Source organism: Leptonychotes weddellii, chromosome 10 (assembly GCF_054177405.1).
Source record: "Leptonychotes weddellii isolate Sample4059 chromosome 10, ASM5417740v2, whole genome shotgun sequence".
Taxonomy (NCBI): domain Eukaryota; kingdom Metazoa; phylum Chordata; class Mammalia; order Carnivora; family Phocidae; genus Leptonychotes; species Leptonychotes weddellii.
In genome coordinates this window covers 12630239-12658238 of record NC_138378.1, presented here as the reverse complement: position 1 = coordinate 12658238, position 28000 = coordinate 12630239, and the positions used below count along the sequence as shown (strand labels likewise).

Genomic DNA, 28000 nt, shown 5'->3' with positions numbered 1-28000 from the left:
CACTCTTCTGGGCTGGCCAGAAATTGCATCTCCGTGGGCACGGGGTGCAGGCCGTTCCTCCGCACAGCAGCTAGGAGGAAAGAGCATGGTGTCTTTAGTGTAATGTAACAAATGGATAGGAGTGTTCCTATTCTCAGGTTTAGATAAATCCCTTAATCTCACTGTACCTCAGTTCTTTAATTCATAAAATGGAAGTAATAATTCTCCTAGGGTTGTCAAGAGGACTAAGGAGTTGACCCATTTGCTATCGGCGGAATGCTTGCGTCCCCCCCAAATTCATATGTGGAAACCTAATCCCTAATGTGATGGTATTAGGAGGTGGGGACTTCGGGAGGTGTGCCTTTATAAAAGATGCCTCACAAAGCTCCCTTACCCCTCCTCCCACCATGTGTGGACACAGCAAGAAGATGGCTATCTATGAACCGAGAAACAGTCCCTCACCAGAGAGCAAATTTGCTGGCACCTTGATCTTGGACTTCCCAGCCTCCAGAACTATGAAAAATAAATGCTCAATCTATGCTGTTTTTGTTATAGCAGACTGAATGGATTAAGACACCATTTAAAGCAGGGACTGGCAAATTTCTTCTGTAAGAGACCAGATAGTAAATATCTTAGTCTTTGGGGCCCTGTGGTCTCTGTCGTACTCAACTCTGCCACGAAAGCAGCCATAGACAATACAGAAATGAATACGTGTGGCTAAACCTTTATTTTTGGACACCGAAATTTGAAGATCATATAATTTTCACATGTCACAACATATCCTTCTTTTGATTTATTCAGCCATTTAAAAATATAAAAACTATGCTTAGCTCACAGGTTGCACAAAAAGCAGGCAGCAGGCTAGATTTGGTGGGCCAACATTTGTCAGACTCGCCATTGAAAGAATTTAACAGGAATCTGAACACTGGCAAGGATTTAGTCAATGTGGGTTCCTCTTGAGAAAGAAGAAAGCGGCCCCCTACGTCTGGAACTGGTCGGACCCAGATATGCCGTGTTGTTCTCTTGCTGGACCTAAATGATTTTACACGTCACCAACATCAGACAGAGTTGCTCTGCAAGCGACTGACAAAATGAGACACAGCGAGGGCACTTCATAATCTAGTCTTAGCCCAAAGCCACTTGCCACCCACACAATGCCAAACGTCCTCCTCTCTTGCCAATTGAATGGCTGCTACTTCTTTACTCGTAGAATTGCCCCCGATTTCTGGCATCATTCAATCTAGAGCAAGGTTCCTTAGACCCCCACAAATGCCTCAGCCACAGCCCAAAGCCCGTGAGAGGTCCTTTCTAACACCTGACTGAGGTCATCGTGGCCGCCGGTGGCGCGCGCTCTCTCTCTGGGCAACAGTAATACATCCCACCTCTGTAACCGCAGGTGTGTGTTTGGGAGGAAGGGTCGGGACTCCTGCCACAGCTCTTTCCCTGTCTCAGCAGGTGGCTTGGGGAGGAAGTCCTGTCCCCTCTCCACTCTGGGCTGCTCCTTCCCTCTTGGTACCTAGAGCGAGTGGGAGCCATGGTAGCCGATGACTGGTCCTGCTGACCACCTGCAGAGGTCTGAAGGCTAAATACAGGTCAGCTCACCCTGGTGAAAAGACCCTACACGTTGGTGTAGCTTAAGTTTCCTTCAAGCCCTAGTTGAGAGGGATTTATTTGTTGATTACCTGTCTCCCCCATGGACTCCCAGCTCCATGGGGGTTTGTATCAATCATTCCCATTGCCTTGAACAACCTCTACTGGTGGGAGTCTTGTTCACCCAGGACACTGTTTGGCACATAGTAGGTGTTCAATAAATGTGTGGAATTAATGAATCAATGGATGAATGGATCAGTCATGCCGCTGTTCTAAACCTCAGCTTCCTCATACATAAAAGAGGGGGGGGGGGCGCCTGCGCGGCTCAGTTTCCTCATCTGTAAAATGGGCACGATGACAAGGCCACCCCTGCAGAGCTGTAGTAGGAGGATCTAATGAGAACACAAGTGGGGCGCTGGAGAAGCCACCACCCATGTGGCCCCTCAGTCCCTCAGGCAGTGCAGGGAGGTGAGCTGGGGGAAGAAACTGGAGGGAAACATCAGGGCTGCTCTCCAAGATTGAGGACCCTCCCCCCTGGGTCTTGTCCAGCGAGCCCTGCCCTGCCCCAGGCTCCGTCCTGCTCTGGCATGGTGCTTACAAGCACAGATTCTAGATTCAGACAGAGCTCAGCAACTAACTAACCACGTTGCTTTGGGCAAATCCTTTTGCCTCCCTGAGCCTCAGTGTCCTCATCTGGAAAATGGGGAGCACCTACTTCCTAGCACCGTTATGAAGATTAAATGAGCTGACGGGTATGAAAAATAAGAGCACCGCGTCTGGCATATGGTGGGCTCTCAGGACTGAGAGCTCACATTGTCATCATTGTTGTTGCTATGGGTGTCTCTCATGGACCTAGAGCCCCCAGGAGCCTCCCCACCCCTGTCCTGGCCCACTAACAGTCCCCACTCCCCCCACACCTGTCTTCACGTCCTGCCACCAGGATGGAGCACAGAGACTGCGTGAAAGGGAACATCTCTCTTTTGCACTGGAACTAGCCTTGTTTTAGGTCTTAGGGCTGATCATTAATCAATTCTTGCTCTCTGATCCCACCACTTGTGAAAGTAGGTGTCTGCCCCAGCTTCCCAGGCCCTCCTACCTCCTGACATCCTGCAGCATTCAGGAGAAGACTCTGGATTTCACCTTGCACCCAACACTGAGTGTGACCGTAAGCAAGTCCCTTCCCCTTCCTGGGTCTCAGATTTTTCATCTTTATAATGAGGGAAATGCCTTCAAACTTTTTTTTTTTTTTTGTGGCCACTAGACTCTTCGAAAAAAACTCTTGCGTACGAGGCAGAATACCAGAGGTTAAGAGTTCAGGCTCTGAAGTCAGCCAGCCTAGATTCAAAATACCAGAGCCACTGTTTTGAAACTGTGACTTTGGAAGCTACTTTATCCTCTTTTATTTTTAAACTTCTTCCAATCTTCTAAATGAGGTCAATGCCGGCTCCACCTTCTGAGGATGTAAGGCCCCACGAAGAGCCCCAGCACGAAGTACGTGCTCAGTAAACATCTGTGATTGCCACGTGGAAGCCCAGTGGATAAAATAGGTAAAGTGGGGAAGCTGGGGTAGACATGGGAGAAGGCGCAGAAGCTTCACTGCTTCTCACCACTCCAGGGGGACAGTGACACAGTTCTCTGGAAGCCCCAAGAGTCCGGGGAAACTGTCTGAAAACGAACGAAGCCAACTCTGGCCTGTGGGCTGAATCGCAGAGATGAGCCTCCTGACTGAGAATGGTTTTTACATTTTTAAATGGCTGGAGAAAATCAGTAGAGGCACAATATTTCATGGTGTAAAAATTACGTGCAATTTTAATTTCAGCACCCACAAATTACATTTCACTGGCACCCAGCCACGCCCACTTACTTACATCTCGCCTGTGGATGCTTTCTCTCCGCAAGGGCACAGTTTGAGCAGTGGTGATGGTGTGGCCAGCAAAGCCTAAAATATTTCCTGTCTGGTCACTTACAGAAACAGTTTTCTGACCCCTGCTATAGAACATCTCTTCCTTCCCACGTGGATGACTTTGACCTTTCGTAGGTCCTGGCTCAGCTACTTTACCAATGATGCAACTGATTCTGGTCATATCAATTTCCCTCTTTGAACCTCACCTGTAAAGTACTTATCATCATTTCTAGCTTTCAGGGCTGATGTGAAAATAAAGTAAGCAAAACCCCTGACTGCATGGTAGGCAAATACCCATACCACAGTAAACGAGATTAACTTAGACGGTATGTGGATCAATATTTAGATTTTAACATATATATTAATTTTAACACATATTCAAAAAAGCATAACTAGCACTCAAAGCCTGTGGTTTCATGAATCATGTTTGTTGTGTTATTTGGGATAAATGATCCAGAGCTCCCGGGGCAGATCTGCCATCTATCCCTCAACATGTGGCTTCCCAGGTAGCATCTCTGGTCCCCCCATCATGTTCACGTTCCAGCCAACAGGAGTAGAGGGCGGGTAGGGCAGGACCCGGAAGTTGCACACTCCATTCCCACTCATATACCATTGGCCACACTTAGTCACAGGACCACATCTAATTGCAAGGGAAGCAGGGAAAGTCAGCTTTTTCTCTTCAAAGCCATGTGCCCATGTGGGGCTTCTGTTACTAGAAGAACAAAGAAAGACTCAATATAAACTAGAGATTTCTGCCCACATAGGAACCAATGGAAAGCTTCCTTTTATTTTTACTTGTTTTAAAGATTTCATTTATTTATTTGACAGAGAGAGACACAGCAAGAGAGGGAACACAAGCAGGGGGAGTGGGAAAGGGAGAAGCAGGCTTACCGAGGAGCAGGGAGCCCAGTGTGGGGCTCTATCCCAGGACCCTGGGATCATGACCTGAGCTGAAGGCAGACGCTTAACGACTGAGCCACCCAGGTGCCCCGAAAGCTTCCTTTTAAAATACATTTATGTAAATAGGGGCACCTGGGTGGCTCAGTTGTTTAAGCGTCCGACTCTTGGTTTCAGCTCAGGTGGTGATCCTCAGGGTCATGAGATCGAGCCCCGCTTGGACTCTGTGTTGAACATAGAGCCTGCTTGAGATTCTCTCTCCCTCTCTCTCCGCCCCTCTCCCTGTTCGCATTGGTGCACATTCTCTCTCTCTCAAACATAAATAAATAAATACATACATACATACATAAAATACATTTATGTAAATAAAAAGACGTTTTAAAGCAGACAGGATGTGGCAGACCTCTGCCACGATGAGGGAAAGACTTGGGGAATCGCAGAGATGCCAGTGATAAGTCCTGATATCTTCGTGCCTCTGAATCAATCCTGGAACTGCCTTTCTCTGTCTTCTTGATGTTTGAGGAAAACAAACCCTTATTTTTCAAGTCACCTGCAGACAGACCTTCCTTCTTTGCCTACATTCCCACGGACGCAGCTGGTTCCATGGGTAAGAGAGCGCGCTGCAAAGTTGGGCTCAGCCATTCGTCTGCTGTGTGACTTGGGAAAGTCCCTTCCCCTCTCTGAGCCCTTGCTTCGTCATGTAAGAATGCAGCGACTACTTGTATTTTGTTTTGTTTAGAACATAGTTTCCGAGGTTTGAGAGAATCAAATCCTTCAGTTGGTGGCACATTCTCACTGTCTTTGTATGATGAGGTCCCTCTTTTGTTTTCTTTCTTTCTTTCTTTAGTCCCTTCGATTCCCATTTCCCACTCCCATCCTTCGCAGAGCAACCATGCTGATGCGACTAATCTGTAGGTTTTTGTTTGCTTACGTTCTTGCAAAATGGTCACTTACGTGAATTTTTAATTTACATCATGGTATTGTCTTCTAGATCTCATTCTGGTTTTTTTTTTTTCCAATCATGACTGTGTTTTGTGAGACCCATTTCTAGAACTGTGGTCCTCTAATTCTTTGCTCCTAAAAGCAGCAAGGTGCTCAACAGTACACACTTGACCTTCCCCTTTACTGGTGGTGATGCTCACGTGGCTACTTACTCACCAGACCACAGAGAAGGCTGCAGTGAACACTGTCACACCCGTCCCCTCGTGGACCTCTGTCAGAATTCTTTGGCGTTTGTATCCAGGAGTCAAACTGTCGGGTTACAGGGTATGTGTACTTTTTTTTTTTAGGGTATGTGCACATTTAATTTGATTAAATATTTGCAGAATTCCCTTAAGAAGGGCTGACCCAGTGCATACGCTCTCTGGCAGAACACAAGGGTTCCCATGGCCCCACGCTTGCCGACATAGGGCAGTGTCCAGCTTTCTTTGCCAATCTCACTGAAGTAAATCTCATTGTTTCAATTTGCATTTCTCTGGCATTAGTGATTTTGAGCATCTCTTCAAGTGCTCTAAAACCCGGGGAAAGTATAGTATCTACTTCATAAGGCTGTTTTGAGAGGTGAAAGAGATGATGCAGGCAAAGCGTTGAACTCTTCACTCAGTACGCAGTCAGCACTCAATGAATGCAAATCTTTTAAAAAACCAAGGTATCAAAGTTTGACTTAGCTAATTCTCAGTTATTATTATTATTTAAACACTTGGCACGTAAGAGATGCTCAATAAGTGCATTCCCTTCACCCTCCTCTGCAGGACGTCCCGCTCCCCCTCCTCCACGTTGGTGGGGCTGCCCCAGTCCCTTTCCACAGCCTCACCTGTGTTCTCATCACTCGGCCAGTTGAGGTCCTTCTGAGCCTCCTTCTGGCTGAAGAGACTTTTCAGGATGGCGCTGGCAATGGGCAGCATCATGGCGGTGGAGGCCGTATTGCTCAGCCACATGGACAGGAAGGAGGTGGTCACCATCATCCCCAGGATGAGCCTGGGAACAGAGGGAGTTAGAGGCACATCCAGAACGGGGGCCCAGGAGGTCCTCTGGTCCCACTTTGCCACCCCTGGCGAATCCAGCCCACTCGTTTTACAGCCGGGAAGTTAAGGCCCAGAGAGAACAAGCCAGTGACCAAGTGGGGACCAGATTCACTCACCAACCTTATTTCAGGTCTAAGGAAACTGACTCCACACATTTAAGTGAACTGGCCACAGGTACCCAAGGTAAAATAGTCCAAAGATACCCCAACCCTGACATTTTCTCTCCCTTGCTCCCCAGTCCTTGATGGTTTCCATTACAGAATAAAGATCACCTTGGTTTGGCACCAACACTGTCCACCATATCCCCCCAAACCATCTTCCCAGCCTCTTCTCCCACTTTCCCTCTCACTCCTACCAGCCACCTGCTCCGACGCCCCTGAACTCATCCACACACCCCAACAGGCCCTCGCCTTGGCCCCTCCCACCAGTAGGAATCCAAACTCCATGATCTTTTTTCTTTACATTAAATTCTTAGCCCACCTGGATTTATTTAGATGGATAGTATGAAGATCTAAGTAGATTTTTTTTTTTTTTTAAGAATAAGCCAATTATTCCAACCCTCGCCATTTACTGAATAATCCTTTCCTTTCCTACTGACTTAGATTTCTTCTAGAATATGTATCTATTTCTGGACTAGTGTCATGCTGTTTTCATTGTTCTAACTTTATTGTATGTTTGAATAGCAGCCCACCCAGTCTTCAAGGTCAAATGTAACCTGCTCCATGAAGAAGTCTACCCCTTACCTCTCCTTTGGGCTCCCACACCACAGATGCCTCTTGGGTCGGAATTCCACTTTGCATTGGAATCAGTGTTATAGATAGAATCTCTCCCACAGGACTGACCGTCCCTCCAGAGCCTAGCAGAGTGCTTGACACAGAGCCGATACTAGAACTCTAGGAGTTGTGTAGAACCTTCTTCTCCTCAACCACTACCCCCATTGATTTTATCAACCAAAGAGCTCTCAAAGCTATCCATTCTGTTCATCTCCACTGCCACCACCCCAGTCCAAGCTGTCACCATAGCTGCTTCTGGACACCCAGAACAGTCTCCTAACTGGGTTGCGTCCAGAGTCTCACTCCTAATCTGCTCTCCACCTGGCAGCCTAGAGGAATTTTTAAAAAATGCAAATTTGGTCATGTTGTTCCCCAACTTAGAACTCTTCAAAGCAGAGATTCATAACCAGCGGGGCCGTGGATATAATTTAAGATGGAAACGAGAGGGTAAAAAATGCATCTTTATTTGACTAACCTCTAATGGAAATTAAGTATTTCCTTTGGTGATAAACAAAGGCAACAAAGTTCAGTAGTATTAGAAGTGCCCGGGACTCCGTCACCAACTAAGATCACAGATATTTTCAGATCGTGTTATAATAGATGCAAACATCCTGGAATCCCACTGACACTCAAAATGGCCTCAAAATGTAGTTGTTATTAGGCCAGTCGAGGGATCTTACCATTTACCGTAAAGGAGTACATACGGTACCATGTCACAAACTCGTCTGTTTTTAAAAAATTTATTTGGATCACTGCATTTTCTTGTGGTTGTTGTTGTTTTAAATCCTATGTGCTGTGTGATTTATACATTTAAAGATATTATTCTAGCAAGGGATCCTTAAGATGCAACAAATTGCAAAGAAAAAAAAAGATTAAAAGAACAGTGAAACCCTATTTTAAAGGTCATTTAATCCTCTTAGAATGAAAGTTCAAATCCTAGCTAGGGAGCCCGAGGCCCTGCAGGAATGGCCTCTGCCTCCCTATCTCTCTGGGGCCATCTTGCCACCCATTCCCCACACACCTGGGCTATGAAATAGCAAACTGGGATGATAACGACCAGGATTTATCACACTTTAGAGGTCTAAGCTATTATAGTTTCATTTTACAGGCAAAGAGAGAAGTTAAGTCATTTCTCAGAGCAGGAAAGGTGGGGTTCAGCCCCAGCAGTCTGAGTCACCTTACTAAGATGGCCCTCTCTAGAACTACGAGACATGAATCCCTGGCGGCGAGGCCTGGGATAAACATTTGAAATGGCTCCCCAGGGGATTCTTCTGCACTTTTGAGAACTGCCCAAGAGCCTGGCACTGCATCTGGCATACAGATGGGGCTCACAACGTATCCAGGGAATGAATGAGTAAATGGAAGGTGGGACATGATGAGCTTGTGGGCCTGGATGACCAGACCAGGAAGGGTGAGTTTGGGCTCCGAGAGATGCGGTCCTCCTGCCTCCCCACCTTTGGGCTAGACGCATTACGTGGCCTTACCTGGCTGGCTGGACCCCAACGAGCATGAGGACCTTGAGGGCGATCCTTCGGTGCAGATTCCACTCCTCAATGGCACTGGCCATGATCAGCCCGCTGAGGAAGAGGAAGTTGGTGTCCAGGAAGTACTGGGGGCAGACCTTGTTGGAGGGCAGGATGCCCAAGAAGGGGAAGAGGATGATGGGCAGCAGGGCCGTCACCGAGAGGGGCAGGGCCTCTGTGCACCAGTACACAGCCATGAGCAGGATGACAAACAGGCAGCGGCCTTCCTGCAGAGGGTGGGGGGGAGATGCAGCTCAGAAGGGTCAGCGGAGCCCTGGGTGACAGGGGGGAGAAGAGATCCTGGGGCTGCACCCATCAGGGCACGTTCCGCAGGGAAGCTGTGGAGAGGGTGAGTGCCCAAAGCTTTGACCTTGAGCAGATGACATCACCTGTCTGAGCCTCATTTTGCTCAACTATACAATGGGGAAGAAACATGTGTCCATTTTATAGGACTGTTTGAGGATTACATGAAATGCGCCATTGGCTTAGAAGTAGACCCTGACGTGAGCATGAGAGTGAAAATGGTTTGATAGAGGATCCCACAAAGTTCTGGAAGGGCAATAGGGAAGCGAAACGGAAGCCAATACAGACAGTGTATTCATGAGAAGACTATCCCTGTGGGCAGCTGGGGCTCACTCCTGATGGGGGACCCTGGGAGAGGGTGTAGATCATGCTTCAGAGTTGTCCTCCTGGGAGACAAGGAAGCTGGCTTTTTACCTGCCAACTCCTGGCCATCACTGGTTGGAGGCTGCTCCTGGGAGCATTAACTCCCCGCTCTTCCGGGCTGCCCGGCATATAGTGAGAGAACACACTGGTGCAGAGCATCTCAGGTTCAGTAGGAAGCTACTGGCAGATGCAGGATGGTGAGTGCCAATGGAGATGTGGAGAGAGCACCAGCAGCGGCTGCCACCTCCATACACAGCCCTCAACACAATGCCCAACACAGAGCACACGCTCTGTAAATAGTAATAATAATAAGCAAATGTATGGGGCTATTAAGTACCAGGAACTGTGTAATCCTCACAAAATCCCAGAGGAGTGAGTATCCCCATTTTATGGAGTAGGAAGCTGAGATGTAAGGTCACTAGCAAGACAATGATTGTGCAGAACAAGTCAATCTCCCTCCAGAGCCATCGCTCTTAATCAAATAGCCCCCAGCTGTTACCAGCAGAATACTAGAACCTATGACAAGTTGACAATCCAATGTTAAAGATTCAGAACAAAACAGCTCAATGGTTGCCCGGGCTTGGGCAGGAGGTGTGTATGCTGGGGAAGAGGAGCTGCAAAGGAGTTCAAAGGAACGTTTTGGGGTGATGGAATGTTCTAGAAACAAGAGTGCAGCAATGACAATGCCTTCACTTCTGATACATCAGTGTCTCATAGGATCCATCATCAATAGTGTCCTGTTATTATTCACATGGTCACTGAATAAAATTACTCACAGTCCTGACTTTCTTTCTTATGTTCTCTCAAGGCAATGTCCTTGCATGTTCCAGGAAACAGACTATTTCTTGAATTTGATGCTGTCTGGTGCCATTTTATGCTTCTTACTTCTTACTCACAGTAGGTTTGGTTGACTTTATTCAGTGTCCACAGGACATTGAACTGAATTCCATCCTAACAAGCACCATCCTAATAGAACATACCCTCAGCTACACAGTCAGGCATCAGCTACATGCAGACACTAGGACTAGTTAATCCATCTAACAGAGGGGCAAGGGCAGGATCCAAGGGACCAATGGCTTTGGCAACAATCCAAGCAAAGATTACCAGTGACTAGGGTCTGGGGGAGTGGTGGAGGTAGTGAGAAGTGGTCAAATTCGGGGTCTATTTCCAAGGGAGAGCCTGACAGCTTTGCCGAGGATCTGTTAGGATGTGTAAGGCAAAGAGAGCAACCAGGAGGAATTCCAGTTGTTGGCCTCAGCAGGGGGAAGAATGAGGTTGCCATTTACTGAGCCAGGGAAGACTGGGATATACCCAACCCATTTGCATACCTTGAAAACACATCCTGTTTTCTCAGCAACCTGGCTGGGAGTTGAGACCAGGAAAATGAGTGAGACAGTCACTGCCCTTTAGCCAGCAAATCTGACCATGCCAATAATAGGAGGGTCCTCTGTGGCTAGCTCTTCTCAAACTCGAGTGACCCTCGCAGACTCTGCCTACTAAGTCTCCCTCAAGCAGAAGTATATTGGTAAATGTTTAACAACTGGAAAGTTTGTGTGTGTGTGTAGAAATTCTTTTTTTTTTTTTTAAGATTTTATTTATTTGTCAGAGAGAGAGAGAGAGAGAGAGAGCACAAGCAGGGGGAGGGGCAGAGGGAGAAGCAGACTCCCCGCTGAGCAGGGAGCTCGATGTGGGGACTCGATTCCAGGACCCCAGGATCATGACCTGAGCTGAAGGCAGACGTTTAAGCGACTGAGCCACCCAGGCGCCCCTGTGTGTAGAAATTCTTGATTACTATTTGGTTTAGCTAAGTCACTCATGTCATTGACGAATGAATTTAGTTTTACTATGAATGTCAGCTTATATTTTTATTTACATTAATGACTAAGACAAGAGGGAAACAAAGAAGTATGTCAGAAATTCACTTGTTCACCAATGATGTGAGCGACTTCTTTACTGAATCAAATGATAGTTTTCACATACTGGAAGAATAAGTCCTCATTTTGGGGGGCTATTCACAATGTAACTGCTGTAGACACAACGCATTTTACATTTCATCTGTACTATTAACATTTTCCATTACTTCCTTAAATTTAGACAAACAGGGGCTCCGGGGTAGCTTAGTTGGTTAAGTGTCCGACTCTTGATTTTGGCTCAGGTCATGATCTCAGGGTCGATCCCAGGAGCCCCATGTCGGGATGGCACTGGGCATGGAGCCTGCTTAAAATTGTCCCCCTCCCCCGCTCCTCCATCACCCCTCTCCCTCTCTCTCAAAAAAAAAAATCTAGACAAGCAACAAAACAATAAGTTAAGCCCTGATTTGCAGTGTTTGCCAATTTCTAGGTGTAAATACAACCACGTGGTTGATTTCAAGCTATCAAGTGACATCACTGAACACAGAGTTGGCACGAAACGGGCAGTTTCGCTCCCCTACACAGCATTTCCTCCATTCATATTGATGTCAATAGAGCAGACACAGATAATCTCAAGATCTTAGATAATCGTAAACCAATCAACAAGTGGTGAACTTTGAGTATCTATTACTTTTGTTTTAATATATTGAATCACAAGTTTGTATAATTTCATTTTAAATATCTCTGTGTACAACCGGCTAGCAAAATTTACAAAAACTCGACAATCGGGTCTCGAGAGCTGGGATAGACACTCCAGTACACTGTCGGAAGCTTCCAGACAGAACATCCATGTAAAACCACCCCCCCCAAAGAATCTGGGTCACATTCTGTTGCAAACTTGACATTCTTCAACCCATGCTTGGTATCATGTTCCATAATGCAGCTATCTTTTAAAAATACACAATTATTTTCTGCCGGATCTTGCTGCCGGCTCAGGAAGACATGCCACGTCTATCTTGTTTTTTATATACCACCTGCCAGACCAACAGTTACCCTGGTTTAGAAGATAGAGGTCTGTCTTAGCTCAGTGTCAAAAAGGACAATAAAGGGGTTAGTATGAACAACTTGATACCAGTTAATTTGATGACCTAGAGGAAATAGAAAAACTCCTCAAAAAACATAACTTATTCAACTATCAGAGAAAGACAGAGAAAAGCTGAATATTTCAATATCTGTTAAAAAAAACAGAATCAATCATCAAAAATCTTCCTGCAAAAAAACCTCCAAGGCCTGCTAACTTCAATGGTAATTCTACCAAACATTTAAGGAATAAATAATACACATCTTACCCAAGCTCTTCCAGAGAACGGGGAAAGAGGGAACACTTCCCAATTCATTCATGAGGCCAGGGTAACCCTGTGGCTGGCTTATCCTGACCAGGGCATTAAAAGGACAAATAATGGTTGAGCATTGCTGGGACATGCAAAGTCATCTGGAAAACCAGTTTCCTTGTCTCTCCCGCCTCTCATCCTTATGCAAAAGAAATACAGGAACAATGACAACCAAAATCACCAACATTTTCATGTATTAACTCATCCAATGACAGGTACTATCACTATCCTCTAGTTCATCCAAGTTATAGGGGAAGGATATCCCCCGTTAAATACATTTTAGAACACAGCAGGAGAGAAAAATAAACATGACTTTTCAAAAATCAGCTTTATGAGCTATAATTTACATACAATCAATTGCATCCATTGTTAAGTACACAGTTTGAGGTTTAACAAATGTACACACCTACATCACATCCCAATCAAGAAAGAGAATGTTTCTGTCACCCCAGAAAGTTCCCTTTTGCCCCTTCCAGGTCAATCCTCAGGCCCCTTCTAAAACACTGCTGTGATTTCCATCCCTAGAGATTGGTTTTTTGTTGTTGTTGTTGTTTTGTTTTTTTATTTTATTTTTTTTATTCTTATGTTAATCCCCATACATTACATCATTAGTTCTAGATGAAGTGTTCCATGATTCATTGTTTGTGCATAACACCCAGTGCTCCATGCAGAACGTGCCCTCCTCAATACCCACCACCAGGCTAACCCATCCTCCCACCCCCCTCCCCTCTAGAACCCTCAGTTTGTTTTTCAGAGTCCATTGCCTAGAGATTGGTTTTGCCTGTCCTTCGACTTAAATGCAATCATACAAGATGTACTTTTGTACTTTTTGTTCAGTACAGGGCCTGAGATATTCATGCACATGCTTGTGTATATCAGCGGTTCGTTCTTTGTTAGTGCTGAATAGTAGTCCATCCGGTGAATATACCACTGTTTGTGCCTGTCCTGCAGATGGACACTTGGATTTTTCCAGTTTGGAGCAATTATGAGTAAAGCTGCTGTGCACATTTAAATGCATCTGCTTTGGGGGTGACATCCTGTAAGTCCTTTTGTGCCTTGTACGACATTATATAATGGGGGCGAAGAGGGGCGTTACTGATAAATTCTGGCTGTAAGGGGCTACCCTTCAAAGGTTTTCTCCCTCTCCCTCTTCCTTTCCTTCCCTTCCCTGTTCTCTCTCTGTTTCACTCTCTTTCCTCCCTCTACTCGCTCCCACTCTCTCTCCCCTCCCTCCCTTGGCGCTCTTGCCAAGATGTCAACATCAGTCCTTTGCGGAGGAACAACTCCAGATACAACACATGTCCGCTCGGGAGGTGACCCGAGGCAAATGGCGGGAATTGAGAAGTTGATCCTTGGCCGGCATGGGGGCTTTGCCAGTAAGTGGGTCAAGCGTGTATTTCATTACCTTGCTGGTTAGTTAGGGATTGGAGCAGGGCCAAGGTGACCGACCCCAAATAGCTTCCCTGCCCCAGCTGGGCTTCCTGTGGGCAAATGGATCCAGAATTGTCAGCTGGATGCCAGACATCTGGTGGGGAATTAATAAGTACTACTGCCCCTCCCTCCCCCACCCCTGTGAGGCCTTGAGGACAGAAGTGACCCCCAGAGAGCCAATATCTCCCAGGAGGCTTGGAGCAAGGCCTGGTGAGCTGGGGCCTACACGCACTGAGTGGGGAGCCCTCAGAGATCGAGAAGGCCGAGCCAGTTCCTACCTCCAGGCCTTTGCACCTGCTGTCCCTTCAGCCTGGCCCCCTAGACCCTGATCTCTGTCTAGCTGGCTCCTGCTTGCTGTTTGGCCCTCATCTCAAAGGTCGCCTTTTCAGGCAGTGACCTGACCATGTGATCTGACCATGCGATCGATTGTGGTCTGATTTCCATTGTCTGGCCTTGTTTTTGTCCAGCATTTCTCAATAGCCCAGGTATTTCTTGTTTGTTGCCTTATTATTTCCTTCCCCCCACCAGACCATAAGCTCCATACAAACATGACCCTTGTCTTTATTTGTTCACCTCTGTCTCCAGGGCCTCAATGGATATTTACTGAATGAATAAATACATGGTCTAAATCAGGCGGCACAAACTCAAGTGCAGGGCACCATTTCATGAGTGAATCGGGCTGGCAGAAGAAAAAAGTCACATCGCTTTCTCAAGTCTGATTTGTATTTCTGGCAGTTCCATTATTTTAGTAGCAGGGGAGATGCCCACGCTTGATGGTAAATCACAGCCAGCACTGGGCCTCAGAACCAGGAAAGCAATAGGGAGGAGTGGGGACTGTGGCGAATGGGGGGAGGGTTATCGGCCCCTCTAAGAACATCAACTGCTGCTCAGCTTCTGGCTGTTGTCATGAGAACATGAGCCCCATGATGCTGGATCTCCTGATTTTTCAAAAGCTTGAAACTGTGCTTTTAGTGGGACATCTCACAGTTTTAAAAGATTTGCTTATTAAGAAGAAAGTGTAGGCAAAAACCCCACATCTGCAAGCACCATCAAATCCATGGTCACCCAGTTATGATCTTTAGTCTAAATGGTTTTAATTGGCATAAAATTCCAGAAAAGCGCTCACACATAGACAATTCCGAATCTAAGTCAAGTTGTTCACAGATTACTAGGGATCATGGGATGCTGTATTTAAAATCTCTGCTCCATTTCTAAAATTCCTATTTTCCAGGTATAGAAACTGAGGTCTGCTGAGGAGCAGTGATCTCTTGAGGACCATGCAGAACACAAAAGCAGATCTCACCACACCCAGGCCTGGTTACCATTCAAATGGTGGGCCAGGGAGTGGGGTCCAGGAGGATCCACGATTTTACCCCAGCCCACAGCACATCTGTCCCACCTCTGCCTCTGGGCCCCCCTGTTTCATGAACTCAGACCAGCCCCCTGGCCGCGTGGAGGTTCGGTCTGCATGTCTGCAAATGGAGACTTCCCTTGATCCCTCAAGGGCAGATTCGGGTAGAAGCATAGAGTCACATGATCCCAGGGCCCCTGTTCCTTTGAATTTTAACTTCTGGAGTTTAGAGGTTGGGGCAGGTGTCTGATCCTGCAGAGACTCATTTTCTGGGTCATATCAGAGTCAGCAATTTGCCTCTTTGTCACTTTGTTCTGTCTCGAGGCTCCGCTTCAGGAGACGGAATCTTGCTGAGGTGGCCCAGGGTAGATGAACTCATGGCTTCTGGTGACATATTTCTCAGCTACCCAGCCCCTCCCCTCTGCCAGTAGAAGCTGGTACCATCTGGCTGAAACCTCCAGGGGTGGATGAGCCTAAAGGAAGCTGCTGCCTGAGGAGACAGGTGTCAGAAGCTCTTGCTGGTCCTGATTATCAAGGTTGACGCAGAGGCCAGATTTTGGATGAACTTGATATGGAGGGGGCTGGGGGATGCTAAAATGGAAAGGAAAAAAAGCTAAGGAAGTCTCCAGGGCTGGGCTGTCCGCATACAGACCTTCCGGTCACACACGGCTGTATATGTGTGAAGTCATTAAAATGGAATGAAATTTGGAATTCCAGGTTCTCGGTCACGGGGGCCACATTTCAAGTGCTCAGTAGCTACTTGAGTAGTGTCTACCCCTCTGGATAGAGCAGATGGAACGTTTCCATCATCACAGAACGTTCTGGTGGACGGAGCTGCTCATTTGGCTTGAGCGCCAAGAAGTCCGGGTGTGGTGGTTCTGCTACAGAATCTGAAGGCAAACCACTGAACCCTTGAGTGTGAATTCCTTCACTTGCAAACTGAGAAGAAGAAGAAGAATGACCCTGGCATGTTACCTCACCAAGGACCCCCGTTAGAATGAATGTGCGCAAGAACACTGGGAATATGCACTTGATAGGCAGGCTGTTTTAGGAGTGAGATTATGAATACATTTCTGTTTCTTCAGTATATGCCCTACTTTCCAAATTTCAACCACAAGTATTTTTTTTTTCTTAAAGAAGACATTCTCTGAATATATAAGCAATCTATCTGTAAAACTCCAGTGTTACACTTTCTTTCTCTGAGGATGACTAGATATTTCATTGTCATAGAGCAGAAATTTGAGTCCAGCCTGCTTTCTTCCTCCTTATGGCTCACCTGAAGTTTTTGCCTCCATATCCATAACATTTTTTGTTTAACCCTCCAGTCCATTAATGTCACTATGGAATATAATATCTCAGTGTTGACAAGTCTCTGTAAGTTTTTTTCTGGGAGACAGAAAATCTGCATATGTTTTGCTTTAGTTTCAGAAAAGTTTTCTGCTATTAAAGATTCAAATAGAGATGGTCCCCAACTTTCGATGGTTTGACTTAATGATTTTTCTACGTGAGGATGGCACAAAAGCAACACACATTCGGTAGAAACCATGCTCCGAAGTTTGAATTTTGATCTTTTCCCAGGCCAGCAATATTTGGCATGATGCCCTCTCATGCTCCCTCTGGATGCTGGGCAGCGGCCACAGACACCACTCCCGGCCAGCCCCGTGATCCCGAGGGGCAACCGCCCATGTACCTGCAACCATCGAACACTCATGCAACCTCTCTGCTTTCCACCTCAACACTTTGCATTAGATGGCTCTGCCCAACTGTAGGCTAATGGAAATGTTCTGAGCACCGTTTAAGGCAGGCAAGGCTGAGCTGTGACGTTCAGTAGGTTAGGTGTAGTAAATGCATTGGTGACTCAGGATGTTTCCAACTTACGATGGGTTTGTCGGGAAGTAACGCTGTCGGAAGTGGAAGCAGAGCTGTACTGTTTTCTGTTCTATTTGTTTTGTTTCTTTAGTTCGTCTTGAGCAACACCAATTATGCACAAGTTGGATTTCCTTTGTAGTCCATGTTGATCATTTCCCCCTCATCCTTTCTTACTCTCTTGTCCATCTCATTTTGTTCTATCTCCTCCAGCCTGTAGAGCACGTCTCTGATTATATGTTTTTATTTTATATTTTATGTATTTTTTTCTGATGATGTTTCTGATCTTTCTCCATCTTGCTGTTTCTAATATGGCTTTTATAATAGAGTGGCTTTATTTGTCTTGTCCATCTGCTTCCAGAACACTGTTTTTTTCCACGTCCTTCTGTTTTTCACTGTCTCTTCTTTGACCCTTTTATTTCACATCTTGAGATTTATTTTAGGAAGGCCACGATTTCTTGAGATTTTTTTTCCATATCTCACAGAGAAATGTCTGTTCAGTACTTTCTCCTACTTGATAACGCAGATCTTCCAGTATTTATTCTTTGTTTACTTTGTATTTGATATTCTGTCTTCTCATTTCTCCTATTGCCTTTTCGCAGGTCCCATGTGGGCTCCTTGTCACAGAACGGGGGCTATTCCTCTCAGGCGAGTCCTTTGTGAAAGGCCAGTGAGGGGATAGGGACGGGAGGGGAAGCTGAGGCAGCAGGGGCCTAGGCATCAGCACCGCTGATTTTTCCAGAACCCGTCTCACCAGCACTGCCCTGAAATATGGCTCCACTCTAAGCAGTGGGCTCAGTGTGGAGACTAAGTGTGAAGACCCAAGAATGTCGTGGTGCTTTGGTGTCTCTTTGAGAGAACGAGAACCATTACAACCATACAGCGGGTCACTATCCATCCTTTCCCTTCCACCTGCCACCTCAACATCCCGCTTTGTGCCAAGGATCTTTGAGCTTCCTGTTCATCTGAACTCTGTATTCTCCCATGTGTCTCGGGGGCTCTGCCTTCCCCACTGTGTGTGCTTCAGGCGTGGCCCGCATTCGGAAGGGCTCAGAGAGTTGAAAACTCCTTTGGGAGAGTCTGTGCCCTGCCCAGGAACTGCAGAGGCTCGCGTCACTCCGGTCTCCTGCCACGTGGTCCCAACCCCACCACCAGCGTCAGCCCCCTTGGCACACCCCAGGGGCAGCGTTGTGGTCTGGCGTCTTTCCTCAGGATGGCACGTTCCTCTCCCTTTTCGGCTCTCTGTTGCTGTTTTCAGACTGCTTCAGAAAGGTGAATGGAATAGAAAAGTCTGGATCCCATCAACTTAAACCACAAGTGCCTTCCACCTAGGGATTTTGTCATCAGAAGGGACTATCTTGCCTTTTGTTTGGCTGTCTTTGCACACACAATAGAAGCAGCATGGGTGCTGGAATCAGGCCTGAATTAGAAATGCAGTCCTTCCACACGGAGCTGTGTGATCCGGGTATTCAGCTGGCCTCAGCCTCAGTTTCCTTACCTGCTAGAGGCACGTAAGAACAGCACCTACCTCACAGAGTGCTGTATTTTGTGTGGGATAACCACTGTCTCAGTGATAGTTATGTGAGAATATGCCATTAAATAGGAGCTGTTGTTATGTTTTATACAAGTTCAATTTCTTTTTTTTTTTTAAGATTTTACTTATTTATTTGACAGAGAGAGACACAGCGAGAGAGGGAGCACAAGCAGGGGGAGTGGGAGAGGGAGAAGCAGGCTTCCCGCGGAGCAGGGAGCCCAACGCGGGGCTCGATCCCAGGACCCTGGGATCATGACCTGAGCCGAAGGCAGACGCTTAACGACTGAGCCACCCAGGCACCCCACAAGTTCAATTTCTTGAAGTTAGGCTTCAAAAAGATTGTTCTTAATGCTTAAAAAAAAAAAAAATCTTAAAATACGAGAGCTAGAATGAACCTGAGATCATTTAATCCAGTGGTTCTCAACAGGGGGTGATTTTGTCCCCTGGACGACATGTGTCTGGGGATATTTGGGGTTGTCGTGATGGGGAGGCTACTACTGGTATCTAGTGGGTAGAGGCCAGGATGCTGCTAAACAGCTCACAATGCACAGGGCAGCCCTACGACAAAGGACTATTTGTTCCCAGTAATGTCAACGTCAATAGAAACCCTGGTCTACACTAAGCCCTAGTACAACAGTTGTCCAGAGAAGGAAAGCAGCTTGCCTGAGGTCACACAGCGAGTAAGAGGTAAGGACTTGTCTTGCCGTGTTTCATTGAATGACTGTCGTGCCTTGAACTTTACCAGGTGGAGGAGTTGGGAGCAGGGCTAGACAGGGGTGAGGCAAGTGCCCCACGCTGACAGTGAGCCCAGCTTAAACTCTGCTCCCCGGGTGCCTCTCCAGGCTTCCACTAGTCCTGGCCCTGAATGGGAGCAAGAATGGGGGGGGGGAGGGTTGGTCACCACAGTCCTTGACCCTGACCTAGTCATGCCAATCCAACCTAGGCATTTCTTACGGGAAGCCTTATAATCCCTCCCACCAAAGAAATTCCAGCTTCTTGGGTTAACCAGTCCATTACTACAGGGATTAAAGTTTGCGGGCAAAACACGCAGAGGTGAGGGGGGAGAAAGAAGAAAATGCCATGTCAGGTGGTTAATTTTTGAGCTGGGGACTGATTTCCAGGCAGACACAAGGCCACTGTTTTCCACTGCCCCCATGCTTGCCCCCCTCACTCAGCAAATGTCCTCTGAGGCCAGGGGCAGGACTTGTGCATAAACCATACCCCCCGCCACCATCCGTCCTGTGCCCCATCTCCCCGCTGAACTGCAGCAGGCATTCTGGTCAGGACACTGAGGCAGGGCCAGGCTCTCAGCGGGCCCCGGTGGCGGCTCCATGCCAGGCACAGAGTGGGTTGGCCAGCCCTTCAGGGAGCAGGCCTGGGGCCAGGTGCCCACGGCGGTGCCCTCCAGCTGCCCACGAAAGGCCCATTCCCCAGGGGTGTGCAGGGCTGACTGTGGGAAGCCCCGAACTCTAGCAAGGCAGAAGCCAGGCCTTAAACCTCTCAGTATTCTCTCACGACCCCCAGCTCAGCGCCCGGGCAGCGAACAGAACCCCTGGAGCCGTGGAGGGTCGGAAGCTTCGTAGCTCAGGCGTTCGCTCCTGGTGTGAGTGACCTCAAGCCGGCCACCTCCCCTCTCAGAGCCTCGCTTTGCTCACAGATAACAGCCAGGGTGGAACAGAACGCGGAGGACGGCCAGCCCCCAGGAGGAGGGAGCCATTAGGATCAGCAGAACAAGCAGTGGGCGGGGAGCTGGGACTCTGGGGCTGAAATCTGGGCCTGACCCCAAAAAGCGGAGGACCCTATGAGTTATGCTGTTGGCATCCTGAGCCAGAGTGCCTGGGTTCAAATCCTGCCTCCATTGCCTCCTGGAGGAAGTGACTTAACTCTCTGCCTCGGTCTCCTCATCTATAAAAATGGGGCTGGTGATGATGATAAGAATGTCAAGCCCTGGAGTTTCTGTTACAAGGATTAAGTAGGTTAATGTAGATAAAGTCCTGGGAGCAATGCATGGCGCAGTCAGCAATTCACAAAACGCTACCCACCCAGTGCTGACAGGCTCTGTTTCTTTGAGACATTTTTCTTCCCTCTTTGCCTTTCTTGCCCTTTGAAATGGGACATTTCATCCCAAGGATCTGTGAGGTACTTCCGGTCTGCCATGTAAGGATGAAGGCAGGGCTTCTGGGGGCACACAGATATGGACCCCAAAGGGACGGGAGTGTGGCGCACACACACAACAGGCCCCGGGAAAGGGCCTGGCCTAGCAAGACGAGAGAGAACCTGAGACGCCGAGAAGCACCTGGGCGTGAGGCCTCCACTTGAAAAGGGGGGGTTCCATAAAGCCAGCCGAGGCTCAGGGGCCCAGGGCCGCCGGGAATCCCACAGTCGTGGGAGTACATTCTGGGCCACCACTCAACAAGCTGTGAGCTCTAGACTGACAGGTGTCCCTTCGGAGCCGCTGGGTCCTCAGTACATCAGGAGGCATATGACGCCATCCTCAGAGAACCGGGAGGGAGATCAAAGGGAACATGGCCATGGCCCTTCTGTGAGAGCCTGGAGGCTCGGGGCATGTCCCCCCTCTCCCCTCCCGCCCCCAGTCTCCCCAGCGACTCTCCCTCATTGCCACAGAGCGACATCACGGCTACTCGACGTGGCTGCACACATTGAGCCCTGTTACAGGCCAGATCGCTTCCCGTGGGTTCCCTGGTTCAACCCTACCCACAGCTCCACGAGGCCTCTACAGGGGCTGTGCCCCGTCCGCGTGGCTCAGACAGCTCGAGTGACTTGCCCCAGGTCACACCGCCTCAGTGTGAGCGGCAGATGGGAATGCTAAAGCGACCATTTCCTGAGGGCTTCCCCTGGCCAGCCATCAGGCATGCGTCCGACATGCAGTAACCCACCTGCTCCCCGTCTAGAACTCAGCAAATAGACGCAGAGAGGTACCGCGACTCTTTCGTCCATGTGTGCGCTTCTAGCCAGGGATGAAATTCCCACCATGTGGTCTGAGCCCAGGGCCGTGGACCAGGCTCAGCGATGAGGATAAACAGTGATGGTAACAGCCAGCCCGTACTGAGCACTCACTCTGTGCGGGTGCTGGGCTGAACTCCCTACACAGATTGTGAGTTTTGTTCCACACACACTCTGGTAGGTTCTATTAACGAAAATGAAAGGACATTCAACAGAAAAGTACTTTACAAGCCCTCTCCCATCCTCTCTGTGTCGGGTCAGTCTTGAGGATAAGCAGAGCTGAGTTTAGTGTGCCCATTTTCTGGAGGAGGAGACTGAGGCATAGAAAGTTAAGCTGGGGGGCGCCTGGGTGGCTCAGTTGTTAAACGTCTGCCTTCGGCTCAGGTCATGATTCCAGGGTCCTGGGATCGAGCCCCGCATCGGGCTCCCTGCTCTGTGGGAAGTCTGCTTCTCCCTCTCCCATTCCCCCTGCTTGTATTCCCTCTCTCGCTGTGTCTCTGTCAAATAAATAAATAAAATCTTTAAAAAAAAAAAAAAAAGTTAAGCTGGAAACTAGCCCAGGGTGGCCCAGAGGGAAACAATGGAGGCAGCCCAGAAGTCTGGTCTCTGATTTCCCACCAGGGCTCCCCTCAACCCTCTCCTGTGCCTGAAAACACCTGAGGAAGCAGTTAAGAAACACCTGGGCCCACGACTCAAGGGGAGAAAGAGGAAAAAGTGGAGGGGGTGACTCGCCTTGGGAGACCTCTGAGGCCAGCCACCTCATCCTCCTACCCCTTCCTCTGGACTGGGTCGGTTAGACCCCTGGACTCATTAGCAGATGTTCTAACAAGTTCAAGTTCTCGGAGCCATTCATTAAAAGTGTTCCTGGGGCAGCTCACACATCACGGCTGTCCAAGCTTCACTAATCAGTCATGAGCCAGACAGGCAGGTGGGGTGGGTGGGAGCCCCACTGGACCCGTGAGGCCCCAGCGGCCTGACTCAGCCCAAGGAGGATAGAACACATTGTTCTGAATAAAAAAGAGCCACCCACTGTGTGACCTTGGGCAGTTTCTTTCCCTCTCTGGGCCTCAGTCTCCCCATCTGTCCAAAGGGCCCTTCAGTTCCCAACATGGGATAGGTACACCTAAAGCCCCCCTCAGGGCTTCTCTACCTCCTCTTGCTCCTCAGAGCCCCTCCCATGTCTTTGGGGGCCTGCATTAACAGGAGCCCTTTCTCTGGCTGAAAGTGAAATCTGGCCTGAAGGCATTGAGGGGGGGCGGTGACTCTAAATCCCAGCTAAGCCCTTGAATTCAGTTTCTCCACGATCAGGGGTCAGGGGTCTGTCTCCCGGGAAGGGTTGTCTAAAGGCCCCGGGAAGATCACTGATGAACACCTGCCGTTCTCCTACCTCAGTGCCTTTGCGCCTGCTATTCCCTTGCTCTTCCTTTAGATGTGCTCAGCTTTGCTCAAATATCTTCTCCTTCGGGTATTTGTTCAAGGGTTCCCTCCTCAATGAAACCTTCCTGACTCTACAATTGCACTACCTCCATTGTCAACTCCCCACTCCCCTTCCCTGCTTTTATTCTCATCATCATCTGCTATACCACAGACCTTACTTATTTATCTGTGGTTTGTTTTGTTTTTTTTTTTTCCCCAATGTGTCCCTCTCTAGAATGTCAGTTCCGTAAGTATAAAGACTTGTGACTATTTGGTTCACTGCCATGTACCTTTGGAATAGTAGCTGGCATTGAGTAGGTGCTCAATTAATAGTTTTTGACTGAATGTGTTAATTACTTGTGGACAGTGCCTGGCACAAAGGAAATAGCCATTTTTATTCCACATTCATTCTGGACATGTTTATTTTTTTTTTAAAGATTTTATTTATTTATTTGAGACAGAGAGAATGAGAGAGAGAGAGAGCACATGAGAGGGGGGAGGGTCAGAGGGAGAAGCAGGCTCCTTGCCGAGCAGGGAGCCCGATGCGGGACTCAATCCAGGGACTCCAGGATCATGACCTGAGCCGAAGGCAGTCGCTTAACCAACTGAGCCACTCAGGCGCCCTCTGGACATGTTTATTAAGCACCTACTGTGTGCCAGGTTGGAAGGTACCTTGGTGAATGAACAAGATAGACAGGATCCCTACTTGTACTTTGCTATTTGCAGGGCACTTTACTGTTTACAAAGCTCTTGGCTTCCCTGGCTCCTCACCATGGCCCCCTGAGGTAGGCAGGCCCACCAGACAGATGAGGAAACTGAGTCTGGCACGTGCTTTGCTCCCACTCACGGAGCAAGTTCTTGGCCATGCCGGCATCCACCCTGGGTCAGCTGAGGCCGTATCCTGTGCGCCCACCACTCTGCTTAACCTCCCGCAGGCACTAGGGGCCTGCCCTGCCCCCGACATGTTCAGTGTTCTACTGTTTCCCGTCATCCGTCCTGCACTCTGGTCCCGCCGGCCCTGCTCCGGGCATCCTGGGAGGCCCTGTGGTGCACGTCGGGGGAAGCTGGCCCCTGCTGCTGAAGCCTGACCTGGGCAGTTTCCAAGCCCCTTTCAACAATGACCCTCCGCTGCCCACAATCGCTCCCTTTTCAGGACTCTGGGGTTCCAGGCTTCAGGCCAAGAATAAGAAAAAGAGGTCTTTCTCTGATAAGCACTATCTCATTTAATCTGCTCAGCAGCCCCTAGGAAAAGAGGTTATTCTGTTTTATAAGGGAGGAAACAGAGGCTTAGAAGACCCAAGAACCCACACAGTGAGTAGGGAGGAGGCCAAGAGGACTCAGGAGGAAGACTCATCCTCCATAAAGCACTTCCAGACCCCTGGATCCACAGGCTCATTTGTAATGCAAATATTACTACTACTACTGATAACATAATATTAATAGCAACCATTTCCCTAGCACCTCTTATGTTCCAGGCACAGCCCAAAATATTTAAGGTATATGAGCCAATCTTCACAACACCCTTATGAGGGAGGTCCTATCAGTGTCCTCATTTTACAGAGGAGGAACTGAGGCACAAAGAGGCTAAGTAACTTGCCCAAGATCACATAGCCAGGAAGAGGGAGAGCAAGATGAGTCCAGGAAATCTAGTGTCTGCGTTCCCACTCTCACGATGCTGCCCCCCGCCCTTTCAGAAAGTGATTCTGGAAAGGGCACGCCAGCCCAGGGATTCTGGGCAGACCCCTTTTCCAGAGGCGGAAAGCCGAGGTCTGGAGGAGGTCCAGGTCTCCCAGAGGAGGGAGCAGGAAATGGAGCCAGGCCTCACAGGTTGATGTCGGTTTAGCAGGGGTGAGAAGGCGCTCTCAGAACAGGTCTCAATCCCCCAGTTCCCCCACAAGAGGTGGGAGATGGCCCATGAGCCGGGTGCCACACCAGGCCTCTGCCAGGCTCCCCGGGCCTGGACACCCCATGTTCTCGTCCCAGAAGCCAGCACCCCTCAGACTCACTTCCCAGCAAACCGCCTACACTTCTAGGTTTGGGCTCTGCTGTCAAATCCCTGCTCATGCCCCACCACGTTTTGCTGAGTTCCAGCCCTTCACAGGGAAGGGGCCACAGAAAGGGGCAAGGAGGAATGTTCCTTCCCTCTCCCCTGCCCCCAGACCTCCGGAGCCAGCCGGGAGAGCAGCTCATCAGGAGAGAAAGGTGCAAGCAGCTTGTGAACGCCTGGAGACATGGGGACAATCGGGGCAGTGGGTGGCAGCGAACAAGGGCTTCTCTTGTTTCTCCCAACCAAAGGAAAGGTGTCGCCTGCTGTGAGCCCCAAGGCCGGGGGGCGGGGGCAAAGGGTCAGCTCCACCCAGCGCAGCCAGGAGCTTCTGTGGGAACCGGGCTGGGCGGCCAGGGTATTCTGCCTTGTCTGCCAGGCCCTGCGTTTCCCAATCCTCTCCACCCCAGGAGGGCTCCTGCAGCCAGGCTGCGTGCTCACAGGCAAACACTTCCCCTTACGCCCTGTTTCCTTGACAGAAAATGGGATTTGACTGTGCCTGCCTCACAGGCTGGCCGGGGGATCGAAACATTGAACACATTTAAGGCAGGCTTCTCAAGCTCCACACCACCGACGTTTGGGGCCTGCGGTCTTTGTCATGGGGGCGGCCCGTGCACGGTAGGGTGCTTAGCAGCATCCTTGGCCTCTACCCATCAGATGCCAGTTGCACCTCCATCACGTTGTGACAACTCCAGACTTTGCCAATTGTCTCCTGGGGAGCAAAATGCTTGAGAATCACTGATTTAAAGCATTTCCCAGAGCCTAGAACATAGTAGGTGATTTGTCCACGAAGTCAGGCAACATTTGTCAAGACCTTTACAAACATCATCGGTTACTATCATATCTGTTTATAGATGAGAAAACGGAGGCGCAGAGACGTTAAGTAACTGGCCTAAGATGACACAGCATATTAAAAAGCCAGGATTTGAACCCAAACAGCCAAACCCCAGCTCCCATCCATCATGCTTGATCACGCATGTTGGTTCCTGACTTCAGAGAGCTCCTTGAGATTTCCAAACTCCTACTCGGGTCAGGATGACATTATCTCTCTTCTGGGAAGCTTTTCCTGACGTCTCTGACAATACCCGACACCATCACTTCCTTCCCCCTTCGCCTCCACTGAACCATGAAGGCGAATGTGGGCCTTCGACAAGGTAGACCAAGGGTCAAATGCCAGCCCCACTACTCATTCAATGACCGTGAGGTGCTGGGCATGTGGCTTCCCTTCTCAGCCTTGACCTTTCCATCTGTAAAATGGGTCCATCACCCCTGTGTCACACACTGTGGCTAAGAGCACAGACTCCAGAGCTAGAATGCCAGGGTCTGAAACCCAGCTCTGCCGCTTCCAAGCCTTGGGCATTTGGGCAAGTGACTAAACCATTCTGTGCCTCAGTGTTCCCATCTGTGAATGTGGCCAATCACAGCACCCGCACCACAGAGCCGTGGTGAGCATCATGAGCTAGTAAGCCTATGCTGAGTGCTTTGAACTGCGCCTCGCACTTAATAAGCACTGGGGAGGTGTTGCCTATGACTCTTAGGAGCCTCTTGGGGGGTGGAGAAGGGGCATGAATAAGGCATGTGGCCCAGGACATCAACAATCTTGAATTCGCTCTTCCTGCAGCCTCCCAGGGACTCCAGCACATTCCTGTAAGAGAGCTTAATATGCTCGAAATCAAATCCCTGTCTTGGCCCCGACTGCTGGTAAGGACCCACGCAGGAGAGTGGAGCCAAAGGGACAGAGGGGCAAGAGAGCCGCTGGGCCTGGCCCCCTCAGCCCTTTTCCTACTTCTTTATCAGCTGGGGATCACTGTTCTGTGTGTCCGTGCTTCCCTCCACACAACAACACAGGCTCACCCCCATTGGTTGCCCCTCGCCTGTAAATCTCAGGGACAAGTAGCAGAGCCAAGAACCTGGTGCCCCCATTCTGCAGATATTAGCAATAGCCAGGTTCCTCTACTGAGCACCTCCTATGCGGCAGACACTTTCAGGTCTTCCCAGCAGGTAGGTTTCAGGATGCCCACTTTGCAGATGAGAAAATCCAGGCTCAGGGGAGAGAAGTTACTTGCCAGGAGGTGCTTTGAACTGTGCCCTGTGTCTCTTCCCTGACGCATCTCAGCCGGACAGAGTGGTTTGGGGCACATGTGTGACTCATTCTAGGCCCCAGCCAGATCCAGCTTTGCTAAGGTGCTGACTTTGTGTCTTCAAGGTCTGGGGGCGGAGAGAGGGGTGTCAGAAAATCCTGCTCATCAGTCCAGAGGGCCAGAGGGCACTGTCCTGTTGAGTCTGGTCAGGAAACGACCTCGCTCCCTGCTGCATCACCAGGAATCACATCAGCCTGTTTACACACCTGGAAGGAGCTCCAGGAAAGTGGAAAGTTGGCTGGGCCTCAGAGGAGCGGTGCCGAGGCCAAGAGGTCTGTGTGGGCAATGGGTCAGACCTGGCCAGAGAGCGTGTAGGGGCACGGATGAAGGTTCTGGGACTGTCTGGCTGGGAGGGGCTGGGAAAGTCCCTCCAGGCCCTCTCTGGGCCTCAGTCTTCCCAACTGAAAATGGGAGGGGTTGAAGTATGATTCCAGCTCAAATCTTCCACAAAGGGGCAGCAAGCAGTCTGGGGTTTTTGAAAATGCATGTCGGGCACCTGGGTGGCTCAGGCAGTTAAGCGTCTGCCTTCAGCTCAGGTCATGATCCCAGGGTCCTGGGATCGAGTCCCGCATCAGGGTCTCCCTGTTCTGAGGGGAGCCTACTTCTCCCTCTGCCTCTGCCTGCCACTCCCCCTGCTTGTGCTCTCTCTCTCTCAAA

General features: G+C 49.1%; 1 protein-coding gene across 6 annotated transcripts in view; it reads right to left on the bottom strand.

Moving 5' to 3' along the window:
• Positions 1-28000, bottom strand: part of SLC13A3 (solute carrier family 13 member 3) — a 78847-nt gene that overhangs the window by 34474 nt on the left and 16373 nt on the right. For all 6 annotated transcript variants that reach the window (XM_081832640.1, XM_081832641.1, XM_081832643.1 and 3 more), the window contains exons 2-4: positions 8651-8916; positions 6183-6346; positions 4-70 (exon numbers count right to left, since the gene is read on the bottom strand). In XM_081832640.1, the coding sequence (XP_081688766.1) occupies positions 4-70; positions 6183-6346; positions 8651-8886 (467 nt within the window). In that variant the 5' untranslated portion in view covers positions 8887-8916. The remainder of the gene's footprint in view (positions 1-3; positions 71-6182; positions 6347-8650; positions 8917-28000) is intronic.